We start from the raw sequence: 20,920 nt of genomic DNA, 5'->3' as shown, positions 1-20,920 counted from the left end.
TCTGAGAGGTGCAGCAGGGTCAAATTAATGGTATTTTTACTGCAAATCCTTGGTCACCTCGTTAAATTTTGGATTTCAGATAAAAAACCAACATCTAATTAAAAGTCTCAGATAGTACAAAGGTGCAGAGAGCAATTTTCACAGCTCCCAAACCAAGTCTGGAGAGTTGGTTTTGTCTACACTTCTGCCAATCAATTTACAACAGGAAAATAATTACAAAAATCTGTCTCAGAAACATCCATTTGCTTATCCTTTGCTTCGTTGGCTACCACATCAGTGTCATTTGGCATCTGAGTAAAATCAGGGGATGCCTGCTCAGTGACTGTATTGGTGGTGGTGGTGGTAGCAGGCGCGGCTGCATTGTTTTCGTCATGTTCCTGGACTCGAGCAATGTGCCTCTTCCCCTTTTTATGAGTTTCCATTACCACCTCAGAATATGCACCAACCAAACACATTTCACACCAAAACTTAAATCTCTTCTTTTTTCTAAATTCTGGTGTCCTCTCCACCTTATCCACTGCCATTAGTCCATGTTTCTTCATAAGGCTATTTGCATTCCCATTTTTCTTCCTAAACCTTTCTGCCTCCTTTTTCTGAACCGGCAGCTCATCCTCTTTATTCTTTAACTTTTCTCTTTCCTCCAGTTTCTGGTCTGAACCATCCACATTTTTATTAAGTTGAGTTAATTTCTTATCTGTCTCTGTCTCTGCAACCTTGGGACGCTTTCTGGGTTTTTTTGGTAATCTTGTGGTATTGGTATTAGAGTTCTTCTCCATCCTCTCAGCCCTAAGCCTTGCTTCCTTAGCCTTGTGCTTCCTACCTTGTAGGTGTTCAGTCAAACCTTTCTCACTTGTGGCGCTGACCTGACAAACAGCACAACTCCATTCCTCGTCCGGTTTCTTCTTTAAATTAATTAAAGGCAGAGGCAGCTCACCAGCAAGAGGTGGTGTTTTCCGCTTTGCTCCAACAACACGATTAGGATCAGGCTTAGCCTGCAATGGGATACTCAATGAAGGATATATAACCAAAAAGGTGTGATGCTAATCAATTAACAAGGGAAAAAATTTATAAATATTTCCAAATCACTCCACCCTCTTCCTCTTCAACTAAGGACAAATTTAACTTGATACTACCTTACTTTTAACTGAATCAGTCAGAAAATGCAGCATAAGACCTCAGAGATGGTAAGTCATCAATCATGTAAGCTAATTTACATTTTTTCTTTGGCACAAGTGGAACCAACAATAACTGATAAGAGCTTAATACCAAGATTCAAAGCACCAGAGGTTGCTGAAAGTTCCATGCAAAATCTATTGCGCTTCTAAACATTTTTATATGATCCATGTAGAAATTTAGGGGCGAACATATATACATATGTACCATATTACTTGACACAAGGGAAGCATAAAGGTTTTCTACAAAAACACTAGGTAGCCTTCTCGAAGGAATAACATCACATCTAATAAACACATAAACCACTTCTGTCACAACCATGGTGGACAATGAGCCCCACATTGTTGTAAGCTGGATGCTATACGTAAACAGGAAGTGAAACAACTGTGCCTAAGGGACAGCAAAGCCATCATCAATCTATAATATTCTCCAACAAGTCGCTGTAACATGATGTCACAATGAGCAACAGCAGCCATAGAAATCTAGGAAATACACCTTCATGATCAATGACTGCAATGCCACATTAGGACTAACTTCTGAATTTTCAGTCCACAAGTGAAAGGATTACCCAATGCGGTGATACCATGTCATATGCCAATAGCAAACATCATCAAAGGCAAAACAACAAAAGCAACAGAAACAAATTACCTAACCAAAATAGGCAAAAGGGTGATTCAGGGATGGAGAAGACTTTGCCATGTTTATGGACATTTTGCTTTAGATTCTTTCATGACAAACTAAGTGACGATGAAGTCATTGTATGAAGTTTGTTTAAGCTTATGGCTTTAAACTTTCAAGAAAAATTTATCTTTTATCTGATGATGAAACATGATGTTGAATTTACTAATTCCAAGGCTTACCAGTATAATCAATTTATTCTTGTTTCCCTCCGAAGTAGCCTTCATCTGAGTGTCCAAAACCTCTGTCACCCGTGAAGGCAACATCGGCGGCGGAGGCGGCGGAAGCGGTGGCAACAAATCCAAACGCTCCTCACTCCACCAGCGGTGGTGGTTAGAGAAATGATGCATGAAAGGACGCCTAGGGTCGAGCCGCATCGTGAGCCTGTGTTCGAAAGATAAGGCCGTCTCCCTCGCCATGTGCATGGCCGCCATCTCTCTCTCCGCCATCATCTCCCTTCTCACTTCGGCTTCTAAGGCTCTCCGACGTGCGATTTCCGACGCGATTATCTCTTCCCTAATTTGTGCCTTCTCTAATTCCCGCTGGACCTGGTCGGGTCGGCTTCGGTTGAAGTCGAACCTGGGATTGGGTCGAAATGCTTGACCCGACAAGTAATTGAAGCTTGAAGAAGAATACGAAAAGCAATTCGGCGGTCGCTTATCGACCGCTCTGAATTTGAACTCCATTTCTAAGATTCGAGGTTTCTCAGTTGAAAGAGTTCTTAGTTCAGTCAGGGAGAATCATTGCAAATTAAAAAAATGTTATTTAAAGAGACCAAAGGCCGTTCGTTATAGACGCTGACGATGAGCGTGGGCGAAATGTTTACAAAGCCCCTGGGCGGGCAGTATTAGAAGTGACGCGAGGAGCTTCGGGCAGAGTGTTCGCACGGGAAAGTTTCATGTTCGGGTAGGTGACGAGCACAGGGGGAAAAGGGGAGGAATCTAATAGCGAATCAAAATGTGCCACGTTTCAAAATGACTTATTTTAATATTTGTTTATCCTGCACAAATTAAAAATTAATATATGTGGATGCTTTTCACTTTTAAAAAAGGATAACAAAATCCTTTTAAAACTTAAAAGTGTACAAATGGTAAAAGTAGATTCATTGCCATATTGGCCTTTTTTTTTTCTTTTTGTCTAAAATGTAATTCAAAGTGCACTAATTTAGGAAAAGATAGTTTTCCTACAAATTTTTTTAAAAAAATTAAACATAATATAAAAATTTTAAATTATCTAATAAATTATTATTTTATTATATTTAATTAAATTTTAATTATTATTTATAAAAAACAACATTTACTATTTTATGTTATATGTAATTAACGTAATATGTTAACATGATCATATGATATTTTTTATATTTCACGTTAGTGTTTTATGAGTTTAAAATAATAAGTAATATTTTAAATAATGATAATTAATTAATAATTAATTATAAAATATATTTAATTTAAAAATAAAAATGGAAAAATTTAATTGAACGTAACTTAAAAATAATGTTTTATTTAAATTTTTTTAATAATTTTTTAAAATTTTTAAAGTATTATATCTATTATTTATAATCTCTTAATTTATCGATAATCTTATTTGATATATTTCTTTTTTAAATATGATGAAAAAAACCAATCATTTATCACAAGTATTTAGTTTACAAAAGGTTATTTTTTAAAATAATGAAAACAAATAAACTAAATTTACTAGTCTTATTAAATTTGAAACTATACAATAAAACATATGAGTCATATGAGAACACAAAATTACTTCACAAGCATTAGAAAAAAAAACAAACACATACACATATAATTGTTTATTGTATTTATATTATCTTAATATCCAACTACATTATTTGTTATAGTAATAATTTATTTTTTTCCTTAAACAAATTAATTTAATTGCTCTAATTTTTTTAATATAAAAATCAGTTGCTTTCATAGGTTTTAGGGGTAATTATTTTTGGTCCATTAGAAGTATTTAATTTGGTTTATAATTTGTAAGCAAAATCCAGACTATTTCTCAATCAAACTAGCACGTGACACATTTTGAAGTAATCATTACCGAATGTTAATCTGTAATCCCCAAAAAAGAAAAAATGGACGGTCTATGATTATAGAAGTTGGAATCGAGTGTTGGGGGACAGGAGCATCCAACGAAATCTCTTTTGTTTTCTTCTCCATTAAGGTCTTAACTTCGTTGCTTTCGACATCCAATCTGAAAAGCCACAAGATCAAAAGTGTTTAGATAAAGCCCCTTTTTCTTACCTGTTGCTTGATCTTTCACATAACCCAACATGCCTTCTCGCTGCGAAATTTGCTGTGAGCTCCTGATCGCGGTTTTGCTCCCTCCCCTGGGGGTTTGCTTAAGGCATGGTTGTTGCAGCGTCAGTAGTTTTCTCTCTCGCCCATCTTTTTGGATTGTCCTGTTTGAGGTTTCGATTTGATTTGGTGAGTTTTGGGTTTGATGGTTTTTGCAGGTGGAGTTCTGCATTTGTCTGCTGTTGACGATTCTGGGATACGTACCTGGGATAATCTATGCTCTCTACGCCATTGTTTTTGTGGATCGGGATGAGTACTTTGATGAGTACAGGCGTCCACTCTATTATTCCAGTGCCTAGCCTGGCCTTTCTTTAATGATCTCTCTATGCTGTAATATGATGATGTTTAAACTCCTTACTTTTGTGTTTTGACTTGATGTTGATGTGTTGCAACTCTTTAGTTGATCTTCATGTTTTTGCTATTATGATGGCCCTTTGGTCTTGGTTGGATTCACCAGTGTTTTGATTAATTACTTGATTTTAACTTAATGCAATCCACCTTTAGTGATCTTGTTTTTATCGTATGTCAAATGCTGTATATCGAAACATGAGAATAGATGATCTGCTTCATACCCAGAAGTAGAATTGCTGCTAGGTATTGTTGTTAGGACGAGGATACATGAGAGATTAGGATCTCATACTCAATCCCTGTCTGAACGTAGTATTTTGTTCTGCTTTGGTATATCAGTTAGACAGTACAAACTTTGTATTTTGTCATACTGAAATATGGGACTGTGTTTCTTTGGAATTGAGTCAGATGACAGAGATGAGATGTGTATGAATGTCTTCTTAACTCTTAAGGGCATGTCTTAACTTCCTGTATAAGCAATAATTGGTTGGAAACTTGGCGGAACCTGGAAAATGGAAGGTTTCAATCTGTTTCTTCCCCAGATCATGTGCTAGACAAGTAGTAAAACTTTGGAGTTTTAGTTTCCTTGTTATTGCAAATTCCTCCAAATTTCACTTTAAGCATTGAGTATCCTTGTGTTCCTAAAACTTACTCTGGATGTCTAAATGTCTGCAGTTAATAATCAATCTTTTAGATACTCTGTGACCGGAATTTTTGCAGTTAATTGAAAAAAACTAGGGGTTAAGTTGATATCAAATGACTAGAAGAAAAATGGAAGACTCTTATTATTGTTCTTTTTGTTCCAATAAGTTGATTTTACATGTAAGATAGAAGTTTCCTATTAAGTTTCTGCCATCTACTTCCTCAATGACCATCCTCGTTGTAGGTTTAGATTTAATCTTCTAATCTTCTTATTTTGTGAGCTAGCTACAGCCTGTTCCTTTCATAGCCTATACCTTATAGACCAACTTGTCTGCTTAGTCTTATTCTCTCTCAGCGCTTTGTCAAACACTGTGCTGTCTACCTTACTGCACATAGACATGGTAGCTCTACATCTTTGCTTCACAATTAGCCTGTTTGCGTTGTCTCTTTCCTGCATAATAACCATTTCTGGTTTTCTGAAGTCTGAACTCTTGTTCATTGCAGTTAGTCACTATTTGATGCAAAAATCCTGTTCAACAGTTACTCAACAGTAGATTGTAATTGATATCAAATGGTGATGGGAACTACTAGACAAAATCTTTGCTTCTTTGCTGGTATACTATCTTGATACTTGTAAATTTATACAATATGCGGGAGGATAACAGATGTTTGTAGAATGTTCTGATACTTAATGTGGGTTTAAAGCCTCTAGTGAGGTGCTACTCAGCTATTTCATGTTCCTTAAGCTGAAGCCTTTTTGAACCCCATGTAGCCAACAAAGGTCTAAGTAAGGGTAAGTAGGAAGTGAATCATCTTTAAATATGATCCAATGTGGGGTTCAGTCTGAGTCATTGTGACTGAACAAAGTATGGTTTTTATATGATGATTGGTATTTGTGACAGTGGGGTCAGCCTTGAGCAATCCAAAGAGGCCATGGATGTAGGGAAGGAAAGTAGTTTATCCACTATATTGGTGAGAACATGTCAAGTGAGAAACTTTAATCAAATGGCTGATGATTTCTATGGGCAACGATGGATAATGATAGGGTAGATTTTCCTTTTAGAAATCCTATCTTCTCCAAGAGGACCAGAACCCCCCTTTGGGCAAATTGCAATATGATTGCATAGCTTTCTTGTATTCAAACCGATCTCTATGCTTGATTGACAAATCAATGAAGTTGAAACTTCAATTCAAAATTTTGGGATTTTCTTGCCTCAATTTATATCTTTTAAATATTTTTTTCTCAATTGGTACCACGCAGATTATAAAAAGTTAAAGTCCCTGTACCTTCGGGTTTAAGGTCATCGTGTGACTATAAAATAAAAAATAATATTTTTATTGATAATTAATTAATTATTAATTATAAGAGTTTTTTTTATTTCAAAATTAAAGTATGGAGACTTTGATTGAATGCAATTAATGGAATAAAGATTTTTTTGAATAGTTATAAAATTTTTAAATATTATATTTTACATATTTTACTTAATAAAATTATAAAATAATTTTTAAATATAAATAAATAAGATAATTTTAAATTAAAAATATTTTGATAATTTTAATGATACAAATAATGATTTAATTTTTTATAAAGATTGAAATTATTCATAACTTACTAATTAAGAAAAATTTTTACATCATACTAATTAAAAAAAAGCATACAAAATTTAAATTATAAAAGATACAAGCCAAGCTTATTAAATAAAAAAAAAACCAAAAGCAAAAGTTGCTAAAGATTTCAGAAAAAAGAATCAGCGAACACGTGTACTGCCAAGCGGTAACCAATAACTAGATAGGGCGCCTTTCCTTGTAAAATTACCGTATTATCCAACTTGTTATCCACACAACCTATCGTTTAACAAGAGAAAAAACTGCTTGGGGCTTCCCAAAGTGGTCTCCTGAACATGGAGGGTAAAGAAGGAACAGGGGAAACAGACACCGAGTCTGGACTCATCTCCGACTGGGCCGAGTTAACCGACGAGTGCCTCGTCAACATCCTTTCACGACTCACTTTCGAGCACCGATGGACGGGCCCTATGCTTGTCTGCAAACCATGGCTCAACGCCTGCAAGGATCCCACTCTAAACTCCGTGTTCGATCTCGAAACTCGGTTCGATTCCTCCGCCGAGTCACCCCGCTGGTGGACCCCCGAGTTCGAAAGAAAAATCGACTCCATGCTCCGATCCGTTATATCATGGAGCAACGGCAATCTAACCAAGATCCTTACCCGTCACTGCTCCGATCTTTCTCTCAACTTCGCCGCTCAAAGGTATCTCATCTACGACTTCGTTTATTGTTTTCCATTTTTTCCTAAATTTCCATCTTTGATTTTTCAATTTTTATGCCAGGTGTCCAAATCTCCAAGTTCTTTCTATAAAAAGCTGTCCTCACGTGACCGATGCCTCGATTGCTCAAGTAGCGTATCATTGTCGGAACCTTAAACAACTCGACATCAGTTACTGCTACGAAATATCGCACGAATCTCTGATGTTAATTGGTCGGAACTGTCCCAATCTAACGGTCCTAAAACGGAACCTGATGAATTGGTTAGACCCGTCGCAACACGTGGGAATTGTTCCCAATGATTATCTAAATGCGTGTCCACAAGATGGGGATACAGAAGCAGCTGCAATCGGGAAATTCATGCCTCAACTGGAACATCTTGAAATCAGATTCTCGAAATTATCCGCTAAAGGTCTTGGTTCGATCTGTGAAGGGTGTTTGAAACTTGAGTTTTTGGATTTGTTTGGATGTGCTAACTTGACTAGTCGGGATATTGTCAATGCGACATCGAGTTTGAAAGATTTGAAAGAAGTAAAGAAGCCGCATTTATATATACCCAGGTCAGTTTTTCATACTGAGCGGTATGGACATTGGAGATTGTATGATGAGAGGTTCCAAACTGATGTTTTCCGAATCTAGGGAAGGAACATGATTTCAATTTCTTAGCTTTGTATTTGTGTATTACTGTATTCTGAATCAACTTTTCTGGGATACATTCCTGGGATAATCTATGCTCTCAATGCCATTGTTTTTGTGGATCGTGATGAGTACTTTGACGAGTACATGCGTCCACTTTATTATTCCAGTGCCTAGGATTCTTTAATTATCTGTCTATGCTGTAAATATGATGAGCTAAAACTCCTTTTTTTTTGTGTTTAAGTTGATATTGAGGTGTTGCTCCTCTTTAATTAATCTTGATGTTGTGCTGTTGTAATGGTTTCTTTGGTCTTTGTTGGAATCACATTTGGTGGTGTTTTAATTATATGTCAAATGCTTTATATGGAAACATGATGGAATAGATTGGTCTGCTTCAAACCAAGAACTAGAATTATTACTTGATATTGTTGTTAGGACGAGGATATGGCAGAGATTAGGATCTCATAATCAATTTCTGTCCAAACATTTTTGTTGTTCTAATTTATCAGTTACGAGTGTTAGACAGTGGGGTACTTTGTATTTTGTGTCATAAGCTGCCATTAGAATGTGGGACTGTTTTTCCTTGGACTTGAGTCGCATGATAGAGATATCTTTGGATGTCTAAACGGCATGTTTGGAGTTTTTGTTTTCCTTGGACATCCATAGATGCAAGAATCGGGTGGGAACTTTGCGGAGCCTGGACAATGGAAGTTGTCAATCTGTTTCTTCCCCATATCACGTGCTAGACAAGTAAACCTTTGAGTTTTAGTTCCTTGTTATTGGAAATCCTCCAAATTTCCCTTCAGAGCATTGAGTTTTCAGTGTTCCTAAAACTTACTCATAATGTCTAAAGTACAGTTACAATCAATCTTAAGATGACCAAAATCACTGCAGCTATGTGAGAAAATTAGGCTCAAGTAGATACGAAATGATTAGAGCAAGGATGCAAGACTCATATTCGTTCTTCTTCTTGTTCCAACAATTTGATTTCACAGTTAAGATATAAGTTTTGTATTAAGGTTAGCTACTCGCCTCTTTCTCAATGATCATCCTGAATATAATCTCTATCTTCATTGTAGGTTTAGTTTTAATCTTCTACTCTTCTTATTTGTTGACATAGCTAGAGTCGGTTCTTATAATAGCTATGCTCTATACACCAAATACAAATAAATACGATTCAAACAAAAAGAGTTAGTTCATGAAAAAAAAGAAGAAACATCTTTATATGTTGCATACTGATAGAGAGAACAAACAACTAATATCGAGCTTTTATTTTGTCAAATGACATTAAGCCTTCGTAAAGATGTTTCTGAAAAGGTTTCATGTGAGAGGTTTCTAGGCATGCTACCAATGACAGGCTCCCATCATCAGTTGGACTTGGCAGTATATATATTTTTCCTTAATGGACGACATATGCCGGGCCCATGTATATCGGTCGACCCCACCCAAAATTTGCATCATGTAGAGGGAATCGCATCCAATCGTTGATCCTTAGATTTGGGCACTGGAAAGTGTGTACTTCTCTCCAGGCAGCAGTTATATCTGGCACTTTTTCTAGGTAGTCAAGAGCTGATCTTAGATATTCATTGTCCATCCTTTTCAATGCTCCATGAATTCGCTCTATGGTGTTCATAAATGGTTCTGATTAGAGATTTCCAGACAGAGCAATAGATGAAGCCGTAAATATCACATTGCCCAGGTAGGCTGATGGGTGGGGAGGATGTAGTCTGGGGCGTCCATTTGTTGGCATGTATAACTTGGTTGGTTGATCATCCAAGAGGCCTCGAGCTTTACAGGCACAACGCCATATATATGCAGCTAGTATAGTGTAGGTGCTGTACTTAGTTGAATTTTCATTCTTGAATGACATGGCTTTTAGGGTATTAAGTTGATTGAGTGTGATCTTAAAAACAGATACAGATAAGGGTTTAGGATTAGCGTGAGATTTGAAGATTGACATTGAGGTGTTTAAGGGAGGAGGTGGATCATATTCAGTATGATGAAATTTAGGGGTTGGTGGCACTCGTGCTCGGAGAAGGGTTCTGTCAATAAGTGGCGCCCTGCTGATTAGGGGCAAGCCTCTTGCTATCTCGGACCAACTGTTGATGAGGTGAAGGGAAGTTGTGCCATCTACAAAATTGTGGTGAATTCGTATTCCAAGAGAGACTCCACCGCATTTGAAAACAGTTACCTAGCAAAAACATACAATCAAGCTTTCCAGTTTCCATTGCCTATCCTTAATGTATCTTATTCTGTAATTTTTTTTGCCTATCCTACGTTTGAACTTTAAGGATTAGTAGTAATGAATTGTTCAATCGGAGTACATCTTGAAGCAAGATTTTAATCATGAGGTGATTCTATGAGTTCTGCAAACTAAAATAAAACTAAACCAGACATAAACATAAAACAAATATACTAAATGAAGGCTTGTCCATGATCTCCTTGTAACTCTTATTTGTTAGAGTTAAAGCATGCATTGACTTTGACATGTTGACTTACTATGTATTTACTGATGAATGAAGTAACTTGTTCTTCTTCACAGCAACTTCCCTCCCCCTCTTTTCTCTGTTTTTTTCTTTCCTCAGAGTAGTTCATATTATCCTACTGCTATCATCATCTTTTTTCGGTTTACTGACATTATTTATCTAGTAATTGAATACTTAATTGTCAAAGAAAAAAAATCTAGTAATTAAATACTTACAGTGTGTCAGTTTCTCATTCTTGTTTGGTGAATACTTACCTGGGCCAATAAACAGCGGGTGAGAGAAGGTATCTTTCGAGTAATCAACTGTTGGAACTAGTTGCCGGAGTTTTAAGCTAGGAGCAAAATTTCCCAAGTCATCCACAGCACAAGTAGTTTCAGCTTCTACCCATAGAACTCCCTCTGCGTTGCATATTATCTCGGACCTACCATTTTCATCACTTCCCAACCTCCCAGCCATGGGGTAAAATGGCACAAGAGTCTTGCTTAAAGCCTCCTTAAGCACTTGCCCTTTAAAGAAATCTGAAGAACCATTTGGTTTGTAGAAGTACACCTGGGTGGCATAATATGGTGCCATCACCATGTCCAGATTTGAGACCTTGTGGCTCTCTTTGGGCGTTTCTTTAGCAGGGCGTACTAGGCTTGATCCCTTTACGGTAATCTCCATCTCTTCAGTGACTGCAGTGGTGACAGAAACCCCAAAATCTCCTCTGCAATATGCCTTCCGATCTTACCCGCCTATGGTCGCCATTGTTTCAGAAACTAGTTCTTAGGGGAAGGTAAGCGCTCATACCTTGTATACCAGAAGCAAAGGCGCTCAAAATCTTCTTAGTTGGTATATGGTAATGTCGGTGGGCAGAGGCGAGGAAAATGCATGTGCGCCTACTCTTGAGTTTTTGGCTTTATCTTCTCGTTGTCCCACCTGCTCAATTAGTCAGAATCTTAATTGTGCCGTAACGTGTTCGGCTGCTCCTGATAAGGACGTGTATGGTTCAGATTAAAGAATATTTTACAACTAACAAAGCTATAGGTAATCGGTGGCAGAGAGAAGAGGGAAATGGATAGGTACAAACAATATTAAACACTTGTATGTCTTGATGATCTCTTCTTAGACAATGATTGTCCTTTCTCTACGGAAATAAAGCATTAGAATCGTGAATCGTTCGCTCCATGATTTCTTTTAAGCAAGATAGATTTGGGTTCAGCATATCAGCCCCACGTTTCTTCTCATAAACAGGCTGCTTTTGGATTTAATACAAAATTAATTAGATTAATGGTATGTCGTCTTGCTTTTGTAGTAGGTAGGTGGTTGTATGCATGGCATGATCATGTCATTTTAAACCTTAATCATAGAAGCCATTATTGACTCTTTAATTTTCCAAGTCAAATTCAATAAGCAGCGATGCATCAATGACACAGACACAGCTTATCTTTGCCCAAAGCTTAAAGAAGTTGATATTCCAGCTAGAAAACATCTCATGCAAAATGATGTTAGGGAGGAGGAATTGTCCCAATCTGTCCTATAATGATCTAATGGAAAATTGGTTGGAATCGTCCCTGATGATTGTCCCAAATGCTTGTCCTCCTCAAGATAGGAACAAAGAAACAGGAGTATAGGGCTATCTCCCTGTGTTTTCCTTACTAACATCAGAGCTTCTACTTGTGTATTTCTTTAACTAGGATTGAAGCAAAAGAAACAGATTTAATTATGTTCCAGGTTGATAGAGAGAACAACAACTAATAACGAGCCTTTATTTTGTCAATTGACATCAACTCTTCATAAAAAAGCTTCTGGAAACTGTTCCACACCAGCTGTCGATGAAGTAAAATGTGGATGTCCCATCTGACAGAACATCAAGAACTCTAACTCCAGTACAGATTCCTCAACAGTTAAAAGTAGTGACCTAGCGAAAATGTACGGAACAGTAAAAAACTCCACTGTTTATGCTTAGTAAGTGTATATGTTTTGAACAAAAAAGAATCAAAAAGACATTCTGAGTGCAGATATCTTGTGTGTGTAGCAGTGTTGGAGTCTGCTATTTTTGATTAAAGCTAATACTAATACAGAAATCATATAAAGGAGCTTCTCAAAGTTACATAATACTAGGGAAAACAAATTAACAACGAGCATTTATTTTTGCAAATGGCAGTAAGAAATCAGAAAGACACTTCTCAAACTGTTTCATATGGGATGTCTCCAAGCGTACCACCAACGAGGATATGGCAGAGATTAGTACCTCATAATCAATTTCTGTCTGAACATTTTTGTTGTTCTAATTTATCAGTTGAGAGTGTTAGATAGTGGGGTATTTTGTATGTGTCATAAGCTGCCATTAGAAATGTGGGACTGTTTTTCCTTGGACTTGAGTCGCATGATAGAGTTATCTTTGGATGTCTTAAGGGCATGTTTGGAGTTTTTGTTTTCCTTGGACTTCCATAGATGCAAGAGTCGGGTGGGAACTTTGCAGAGCCTGGAAAATGGAAGTTGTCAATATGCTTCTTCTCCATATCACGTGCTAGACAGGTAAACCTCTGAGTTTTAGTTCCTTGTTCTTGGAAATTCTCCAAATTTCCCTTCAGAGCATTGAGTTTTCACAGTGTTCTCAAAACTTACTCATAGTGTCTAAAATGCAGTTACAATCAATCTTAAGATGACCAAAGTTGCTGCTGCTATGTGAGAAAATTAGGCTCAAGTAGATACGAAATGACTAGAGCAAGAATGCAAGACTCATATCCACTGTTCTTCTTGTTCCAGCAATTTGATTTCACAGGTAAGATAGAAGTTTCGTATTAAGGCTTAGCTACTCGCCTCTTTCTTGATGATTATCCAGAATATAATCTCTATCTTCATTCTAGGTTTAGTTTAATCTTCTACTCTTCTTATTTGTTGACATAGCTAGAGTCGGTTCTTATAATAGCCTATGCCCTATGCACCGAATTCGAATAAATAGGATTCAAACAAAAAAAGTTAGTTCACGAAAAAAAAAAAGAAACATCTTTATATGTTGCATACTGATAGAGAGAACAAACAACTAATATCGAGCCCTTATTTTGTCAAATGACATTAAGCCTTCGTAAAGATGCTTCTGAAAAGGTTTCATATGAGAGGTTTCTAGGCATGCTACCAATGACAGGCTCCCATCATCAGTTGGACTTGGCAGTAGGTATATTTTTCCTTCATGGACGACATTTGCCGGGCCCATGTATATGGGCCGACCCCACCCAAAATTTGCATCATGTACAGGGAGTCGCATCCAATTGATGATACTTAGATTTGGGCACTGGGCAGTGTGTGCTTCTCTCCTGGCAGTAGTTACATCTGGCAGTTTTTCTAGGTAGTCAAGAGCTGATCTTAGATATTCATTGTCCACCCTTTTCAATGTTCCATGAATTCGCTCTATGGTGTTCATAAATGGTTCTGATTGGAGATTTCCAGACACAGAAATTGATGAAGCCATAAATGTCACATTGCCCAGGTAGGCTGATGGGAGGGGAGGATGTAGTCTGGGGCGTCCATTTGTTGGCACGTATAACTTGGTTGGTTGATCATCCAAGAGGCCTCGAGCTTTACAGGCACAACGCCATATATGTGCAGCTAGGATAGTGTAGGTGCTGTACTTAGTTGAATTTTCATTCTTGAATGACATGGCTTTTAGGGTATTAAGTTGATTGAGTGTGATCTTAAAAACAGATACAGATGAGGGTTTAGGCTTAGGGTGAGAATTGAAGATTGACATTGAGGTGTTTAAGGGAGGAGGTGGATCATATTCAGCATGATGAAATCTAGGGGTTGGTGGCACTCGTGCTCGGAGAAGGGTTCTGTCAATAAGTGGCGCCACCCTGATTAGGGGCAAGCCTCTTGCTATCTCGGACCAACTGTTGAAGAAGTGAAGGAAAGCTGTGCCATCCACCAAAGTGTGGTGAATTCCGATTCCAAGAGAGACTGCACCGCATTTGAAAGCAGTTACCTAGCAAAAACATACAATCAAGCTTTCCAGTTTCCATTGCCTATCCTTCATGTATCTTATTCTGTAATTTTTTTTGCCTATCCTACTTTTGAACTTGAAGGATTAGTAGTTATGAATTGTTCAATCGGAGTACATCTTGAAGCAAGATTTTAATCATGAGGTGATTCTATGAGTTCTGCAAACTAAAATAAAACCAAACAAGACATAAACATAAAACAAATATACTAAATCAAGGCTTGTCCATGATCTCCTTGTAACTCTTATTTGTTAGAGTTAAAGCATGAATGAAGTAACTTGTTCTTCTTCACAGCAACTTCCCTCCTCCTTTTTTCTCTGTTTTTTTTCTTTCCTCAGAGCAGTTCATATTATCCTACTGCTACCATCATCTTTTTTCAGTTTACTGACATTATTTATCTAGTAATTAAACACTTAATTTTCAAAGAAAAAAATCTTGTAATTAAATACTTACAGTGTGTCAGTTTCTCATTCTTGTTTGGTGAATACTTACCTGGGCCATAAACAGCGGGTGAGAGAAGGTATCTTTCGAGTAATCAACTGTTGGAACTAGTTGCCGGAGTTTTAAGCTAGGAGCAAAATTTCCCAAGTCATCCACAGCACAAGTAGTTTCAGCTTCTACCCATAGAACTCCCTCTGCGTTGCATATTATCTCGAACCTACCATTTTCATCGCTTCCCAACCTCCCAGCCATGGGGTAAAATGGCACAAGAGTCTTGCTTAAAGCCTCCTTAAGCACTTGCCCTTTAAAGAAATCTGAAGAACCATTTGGTTTGTAGAAGTACACCAGGGGGACATAATATGGTGTCGCCACCATGTCCAGATTTGAGACCCAGTGGCTCTCTTTGGGCGTTTCTTTAGCAGGGCGTACTAGGCTTGATCCCTTTACGGTAATCTCCATCTCTTCAAAGCGACTGCAGTGGTCACAGAAACCACAAAATCTCCTCTCAAATATGCTTTCCGATCTTACCCGCCTATGGTCGCCATAGTTTTAGAAACTAGTTCTTAGGGGAAGGTAAGCGCCCATACCTTGTATACCAGAAGCAAAGGTGCTCAAAATCTTCTTAGTTGGTATATGGTAACGTCGGTGAGCAGAGTTGAGGAAAATGCATATGCGCCCAAGCAGGTGAGCTTCAACGCCTCTTTACTCTTGAGTTTTTGGCTTTATCTTCTGGTTGTCCTGCTTGCTCATTTAGGCAGAATCTTGACTGTGCCGTAACATGTTCGCCTGTTCCTCGTAAGGGCGAACACGGTTCAGATTAAATAATGTTTTACAGCTAATAAAGCTATGGGCAATCGGTGGCAGAGAGAAGAGGTAAATGGATAGGGACAAACAATATTTAACACTTGTATATCTTGATGATCTCTCCTTAGACAATGATTGTCCTTTCTCTAAGGAAATGAAGCTTAGAACAGTGAATCATTCGCTCCATGATTTCTTTTAAGCAAGATAGGTTCTGGGATCAGCATATTGGCCCACGTTTCTTCTCATAAGCAGGATGCTTTTGGATTTAATACCAAATTAATTAAAATAATGGTTTGTCGTCTTGCTTTTGTAGTAGGTATACAAGAGGGTGATTGTATGCATGACATGATCATATTATAATTAATTATGATATGTTAATACATCATATAATTATTAAATGTTATATGTTAATAAGTGTCATATCATATGTAGTGATAAATAATATTTTAATTAAATCAATTATTAATTATAAATATTTATTCGATTAAAAATAAAAATATAAAAATTTATTTAAATTTTTTTAAATGATTTAAATACTTTTTTAAATATTATGTATAAAAGAAATATAACCTATTTTGAAGTGCCACCAATAATTAGCTCTACAGGCTAATTAAGCAACGAACAAGTCTTATTATTTTTTAATGATAATCAAAACTTTTAATTACATATTTAATATCTAAATTATAATTCGATTTTGGATTTAATACTTGAAGAAGAAAACTGGTAATTAAATATTCAAGTTTTTGTTTCCGTTAAAAAAATACACATATCGTAAGAAATGGCACAAGAATGTTGCTTGAAGCATCCTTGAGCAATCGGGATTCAAAGAAATTGGAGGAACCATTTGATTTGTAGAAATACACCAAGGGAACATGAGGCTTAATTATCCTTGCCAGGTCCAGATTTGACATCCATAGTTGCGTTTTTGGTGTGTCTAGTGCTGGTTGCACCCATCGTTTGTCTCGTCACATTAATCTCCATATTCTCTCACCACCTACAGGCTACAGTTAATGATCACAAAAACCTTTGCAAATTACATTCAACACTGAGCACTCTCTCTAAAGGAAAACTCAAAAGATCCAGGGTCTGGTCTTCCAAAATGAAATTAAATCATAAAACTATATGAACTCAAGAAAATAAAGAAGTGCAATGCAAAACTAGGGGAAGGCAAGTTTGCATACCCTGTAACAATGAAGGCAAAGGTTTTCCAAGATCTCTTTAGTAGATAACCAAAGGGGAGGGGTTTTGCGGTGGTGGGTGATGAATTTGGTGTTTTCTTGTCCTTTCTTTAAGACCAAACATTAAGTAAACTACGCAGCAAACAGGACATGGTGATGGATTGTTTGGTGATCTGAGAGTTGAGGTTTGGTACGTCCAGCACACTACTCATAAAGGTACTGTTGCCTTTTGCACATCAACGAATATATGCTTGCTTTCGCCCTGTGATGGCCTGCTGTAAATGACAGAAAGGAACTGCTAGATGAAAGAGTTGAGTGTGTTTTCCCCCCTTGGCCAAAGAAAAGGAAAAGACAAAAGAGAGAAAACGGAGTAGGTGGAACTTTCATGATGTGATTAAGTCACAAAGATCATTAGTCTAGGATTTACAACACCCAAATTACTCTTCTTGACAAAATCTTTCTGATCATTTTTTAATCCCCATTAACAAAGATTTGTAAGTTAATTTACCCTGTAAAGTATAAACCTGTGTAATTTGCGGTTATTTCTGTCATGGGGCTTGCTTTTTCGACTCTCATAGATGTTTGGCCAATCAGTGAAAGGAAATCTCTATTGCAGAAGCATGGATTTAACAGAAATACAGAAATCATATAAAGGAGCTTCTCAAAGTTACAGTATACTAGGGAAAACAAATTAATAACGAGCATTTAGTTTTGCAAATGGCAGTAAGAAATCATAAAGACACTTCTCAAACTGTTTCATATGGGATGTCTCCAAGCATACCACCAACGACAAGCTCCCATCATCAACCGGGCTTGGTACTATACATATCTTTCCTTCGTGGATTACATTTGCCAACCCCACGTGCATGGGGCGACCCCATCCGAAATCTGCAGCATATAACGGAAGCCGCATCCAGCTATTGATAGAAAGGTTCGGGGACTGAAAAGTATGTGCTCCTCGCATAAGAGTTTTCATATCAGGTACACTTTCTATGTAGTCAAGAGCTGATCTCATATACTTGTCGTCCATCCGTTTTACCATTCTGTTGATTCTTTGTATTGTATCCGCAAATGGTTCGGATTGGAGGTCACCTGATAGAGCAGTCGTTGCAGCTATGAAGATCACGTTGCCAAGGTAGCCTGGTGGGAGAGGTGGATGTAGTTTGGACCGTCCATCGATTGGAATGTACAACTTGGTTGCTTGATCATCCGAGAGGCCCCTAGCTTTGCACACGCAACGCCATACGTGTGCAGTCAGGATATCGTATGTGGTACGATTTGTTTTTGTCGTGTTGCCATTCATGGTTGCCTTGGATTTTAAGGTTTTCAGCTGATCGGCAGTGATTTTGAAAATAGAAGTAGATGAAGGTTTAGGACCAACTTGAGAATTCAGAGCTGAAATAGATGTGTTCAAGGGAGGAGATTGATCGTATTCGACATGGTGAAATGCAGGAGCTGATGGCACCCGGGCTCGGAGAAGGGTGCGGTCAATGGATGGGGTAACAGTAATGGATAAGCCTCGGGTTGTGTTAGACCAACTGTTCATGAAATAACAGACTGATGACCCATCCACCAAAGTATGTTGAAATGCAGCACCAAGACTAACCCCTCCATGTTTGAAGCTTGTCACCTAGCAAAATATACTTGAATACTGTTGTAGGGACAAAAATTGAAGACTATAATTGAAAAAGAAAAGAAAACCCATAAAAGATATTGACTTAACGAAGACCAGTAATAGTCTGTCACTAGGTGATAGCCATACTTCAATTATTGTTAGGTGAAGACTTGTACCTGTAACAAAACGAGTGGAAAAGAAGAGATATTTCCAGAGAAGTCGACTGTTGGAACCAGCTGCCGAAGTTTCGAACTCGGTGCAAAATCGCCCAAGTCATCTATGGGAGCAGCAGTTTCAGCCTCTATGAATAATACTCCCTCAGCGTTGCAGACTATCTCGAGTCTTCCATTTTCATCATATCCCAATCTCCCAGCCATGGGATAGAACGGGACGAGAAGGTTACTCAGAGACTCCTTAAGCAATTGGGTGTCAAAGAAATTGGAAGAACCATCGGATTTGTAGAAGAAGTACACCAAGGCAACATGATACCTGGATATTACCAGGTCCAAATTCGAGTTCCACAGGCGTCGATTTGGCGTGTCTCGAGCTGGGCGTACCATGGTTGATCCATTGATGGTAATCTTCATCTCCTCTTCCTGCAATGATTTCTAAGTTCAGTCTCTATAATCTCTCGTAGAAGGGAAGATAAGTGGCCTACCTTTGTACAGTTGTACTTAACAGGACACCCAAATCTCAAAATCTTGAAAAGTTTCCTTGTTGAATGGATTACAGTTTCAATTCAAGATCTATGAGATGCATGAAAGTGACTTGGAACTTGGAAACAGCTTCTTGCTTTTTGACCTTTTCTCTCCTTCATCCACACGAGGAAGGAGGAGTATTGAAATCAAGAAAAGATAATCAGTGTCTGTAGGAAAATTGTACGCACTCACAACAATTATTTGTGGAGCCACTAAAGATTATAAAATAAAGGCATTATACTTCAAATTAAAAGAAATTTAACCTATTTTGAAGTGCCGCCGATAGTTAGTTCCACCATCCTTTGTGACGGACTAGTTAAACATCAAACAAATCTTAGTATTTTTTAATGATAATCAAAATTTTTAATTACATAGTTAATATCCGAATTATAATTCAATTATCGATTTAATACTTGAAGAAGAAAACTTGCAATTAATTTGTACATTGGATTAACAAAGAGTAATGTGTCCAAAAATATCCAGTCACATTATGTTGATATTTTTCCCACAAAACAAGGTAAAAATCGTCAGGGTGCTGCCATATTTTCTTTTTCAAAGAGTTCAATGTCCAAGGTTTGTCAGGCTGTCAGCAATGGCAGACTAGCATTAGTTTTAAATTATATTTTTGACGTGTGGACATAATCTGATACTCAAAATAAAAATAATTCGTCATCATTTTCTTGATAATAAATAATATTTTAATTAATAATAAATTAATTAAATTATTAATTATAAAAATTTATTTATTATTTACACCAGTCAAATTTGATACCACTGACAAAAACATCGTAATCATATTGTCAGAAATACCAAAGTTGTAAGCAAATAAACTAAATTGCTATCAACCACCGCTATTATAAAAAAATATTAAAATTTTAAATAAAAAATTAAATTATTTGATAGTTAATTTTTTAATTGCTTTATGAAATTAAAAGATTACATTGAAAACTATTTATGATAACCAACTAAATTTAAATCTATTTGATAAATAACAAATAAAAAAATATTTTAATTTTTAAATTTTTTAAAATTTAAAATATAAAAAAAATTACATAATAAATTTTTTAAAAAAAAAATAATTCTCTCTTGATTTAACAATATTTGAATAACAACCATATTACACATCAAGATCACAAATCATAGATAGAGAGGCTTAGATCGAGTTGGATCAAGTTAAATCTTTGCATAAACAGACCGTCGATTCAATGATCTCACTATGCTAACTGCAGGCTTGTTCGAGGGTTCAATCGTCGGTAGTCTAGGTGAGCCCTTCGGCAAAGCATCAGTAGTCAATATCTGCAACGGTCATGTAAAAAACATCATTAGAAAAAGAATAAAATCCTAATTATTAAAAGTAAAAAAATAAAAAATAATTTTGATATAAATTTGACGTAATATTTAAATAATCTCTAAATTATTTAAAAATATTTAAATAAATTTTTATTTTTTTATTGAGTTTAATAAAATTTTATACTTTTATTTGCGTCAAATAAACTCTTATAATTAATAATTAATTAATTATAATTAGTAAATTTTTATTTTTTGATTGAGTTTAATTAGGTCTCGTATTTGTATTTGAGTCAAATAAATTCTTATAATCAATGATTGATTAATTATAATTAATAAAAATATCACTTGTGATTTTACAT

General features: G+C 36.6%; 6 protein-coding genes across 8 annotated transcripts; 2 read left to right on the top strand and 4 right to left on the bottom strand.

Moving 5' to 3' along the window:
- LOC18587823 lies at window positions 54–2,752 on the bottom strand. Its single transcript, XM_018127742.1, has 2 exons — window positions 2,034–2,752; window positions 54–992 (listed from the first exon to the last, which is right to left on the bottom strand). The coding sequence occupies exons 1-2, from the start codon at window positions 2,535–2,537 to the stop codon at window positions 192–194; spliced, it is 1,305 nt and encodes a 434-aa protein (XP_017983231.1). The 5' UTR covers window positions 2,538–2,752; the 3' UTR covers window positions 54–191.
- LOC18587822 (UPF0057 membrane protein At4g30660) lies at window positions 3,996–6,352 on the top strand. Of its 3 annotated transcripts, XR_001929154.1 has the most exons (4): window positions 3,996–4,228; window positions 4,322–4,493; window positions 5,658–5,946; window positions 6,056–6,352. XR_001929154.1 is itself a non-coding variant. In XM_007011837.2 (3 exons), the coding sequence occupies exons 1-2, from the start codon at window positions 4,139–4,141 to the stop codon at window positions 4,460–4,462; spliced, it is 231 nt and encodes a 76-aa protein (XP_007011899.1). In that variant the 5' UTR covers window positions 3,996–4,138; the 3' UTR covers window positions 4,463–4,493; window positions 5,658–6,054. The 3 variants fall into 3 exon arrangements, 2 of the variants coding, with proteins under 2 accessions (XP_007011899.1, XP_007011900.1); XM_007011837.2 differs by lacking the exon at window positions 6,056–6,352 and having other exon boundaries at window positions 5,658–6,054; XM_007011838.2 differs by lacking the exons at window positions 5,658–5,946; window positions 6,056–6,352 and having other exon boundaries at window positions 3,998–4,228; window positions 4,322–4,670.
- Window positions 6,883–8,372, top strand: LOC18587821 (F-box protein SKIP1). Its single transcript, XM_007011836.2, has 2 exons — window positions 6,883–7,419; window positions 7,499–8,372. The coding sequence occupies exons 1-2, from the start codon at window positions 7,055–7,057 to the stop codon at window positions 8,070–8,072; spliced, it is 939 nt and encodes a 312-aa protein (XP_007011898.2). The 5' UTR covers window positions 6,883–7,054; the 3' UTR covers window positions 8,073–8,372.
- On the bottom strand, window positions 9,676–11,457 carry LOC108663442 (shikimate O-hydroxycinnamoyltransferase). The gene is made up of 2 exons (XM_018127315.1): window positions 10,810–11,457; window positions 9,676–10,260 (listed from the first exon to the last, which is right to left on the bottom strand). The coding sequence occupies exons 1-2, from the start codon at window positions 11,216–11,218 to the stop codon at window positions 10,115–10,117; spliced, it is 555 nt and encodes a 184-aa protein (XP_017982804.1). The 5' UTR covers window positions 11,219–11,457; the 3' UTR covers window positions 9,676–10,114.
- LOC18587820 (shikimate O-hydroxycinnamoyltransferase) lies at window positions 13,479–15,892 on the bottom strand. Its single transcript, XM_018127314.1, has 2 exons — window positions 15,028–15,892; window positions 13,479–14,519 (listed from the first exon to the last, which is right to left on the bottom strand). Exons 1-2 carry the CDS (start codon window positions 15,433–15,435, stop codon window positions 13,584–13,586), a joined length of 1,344 nt encoding a protein of 447 aa, XP_017982803.1. The 5' UTR covers window positions 15,436–15,892; the 3' UTR covers window positions 13,479–13,583.
- LOC18587819 (shikimate O-hydroxycinnamoyltransferase) lies at window positions 17,548–19,563 on the bottom strand. Its single transcript, XM_018128376.1, has 3 exons — window positions 19,232–19,563; window positions 18,750–19,169; window positions 17,548–18,588 (listed from the first exon to the last, which is right to left on the bottom strand). The coding sequence occupies exons 2-3, from the start codon at window positions 19,158–19,160 to the stop codon at window positions 17,650–17,652; spliced, it is 1,350 nt and encodes a 449-aa protein (XP_017983865.1). The 5' UTR covers window positions 19,161–19,169; window positions 19,232–19,563; the 3' UTR covers window positions 17,548–17,649.

This window comes from Theobroma cacao, chromosome 9, assembly GCF_000208745.1.
Source record: "Theobroma cacao cultivar B97-61/B2 chromosome 9, Criollo_cocoa_genome_V2, whole genome shotgun sequence".
Lineage (NCBI taxonomy): Eukaryota > Viridiplantae > Streptophyta > Magnoliopsida > Malvales > Malvaceae > Theobroma > Theobroma cacao.
This window is presented reverse-complemented; position numbering and strand designations above follow the sequence as displayed.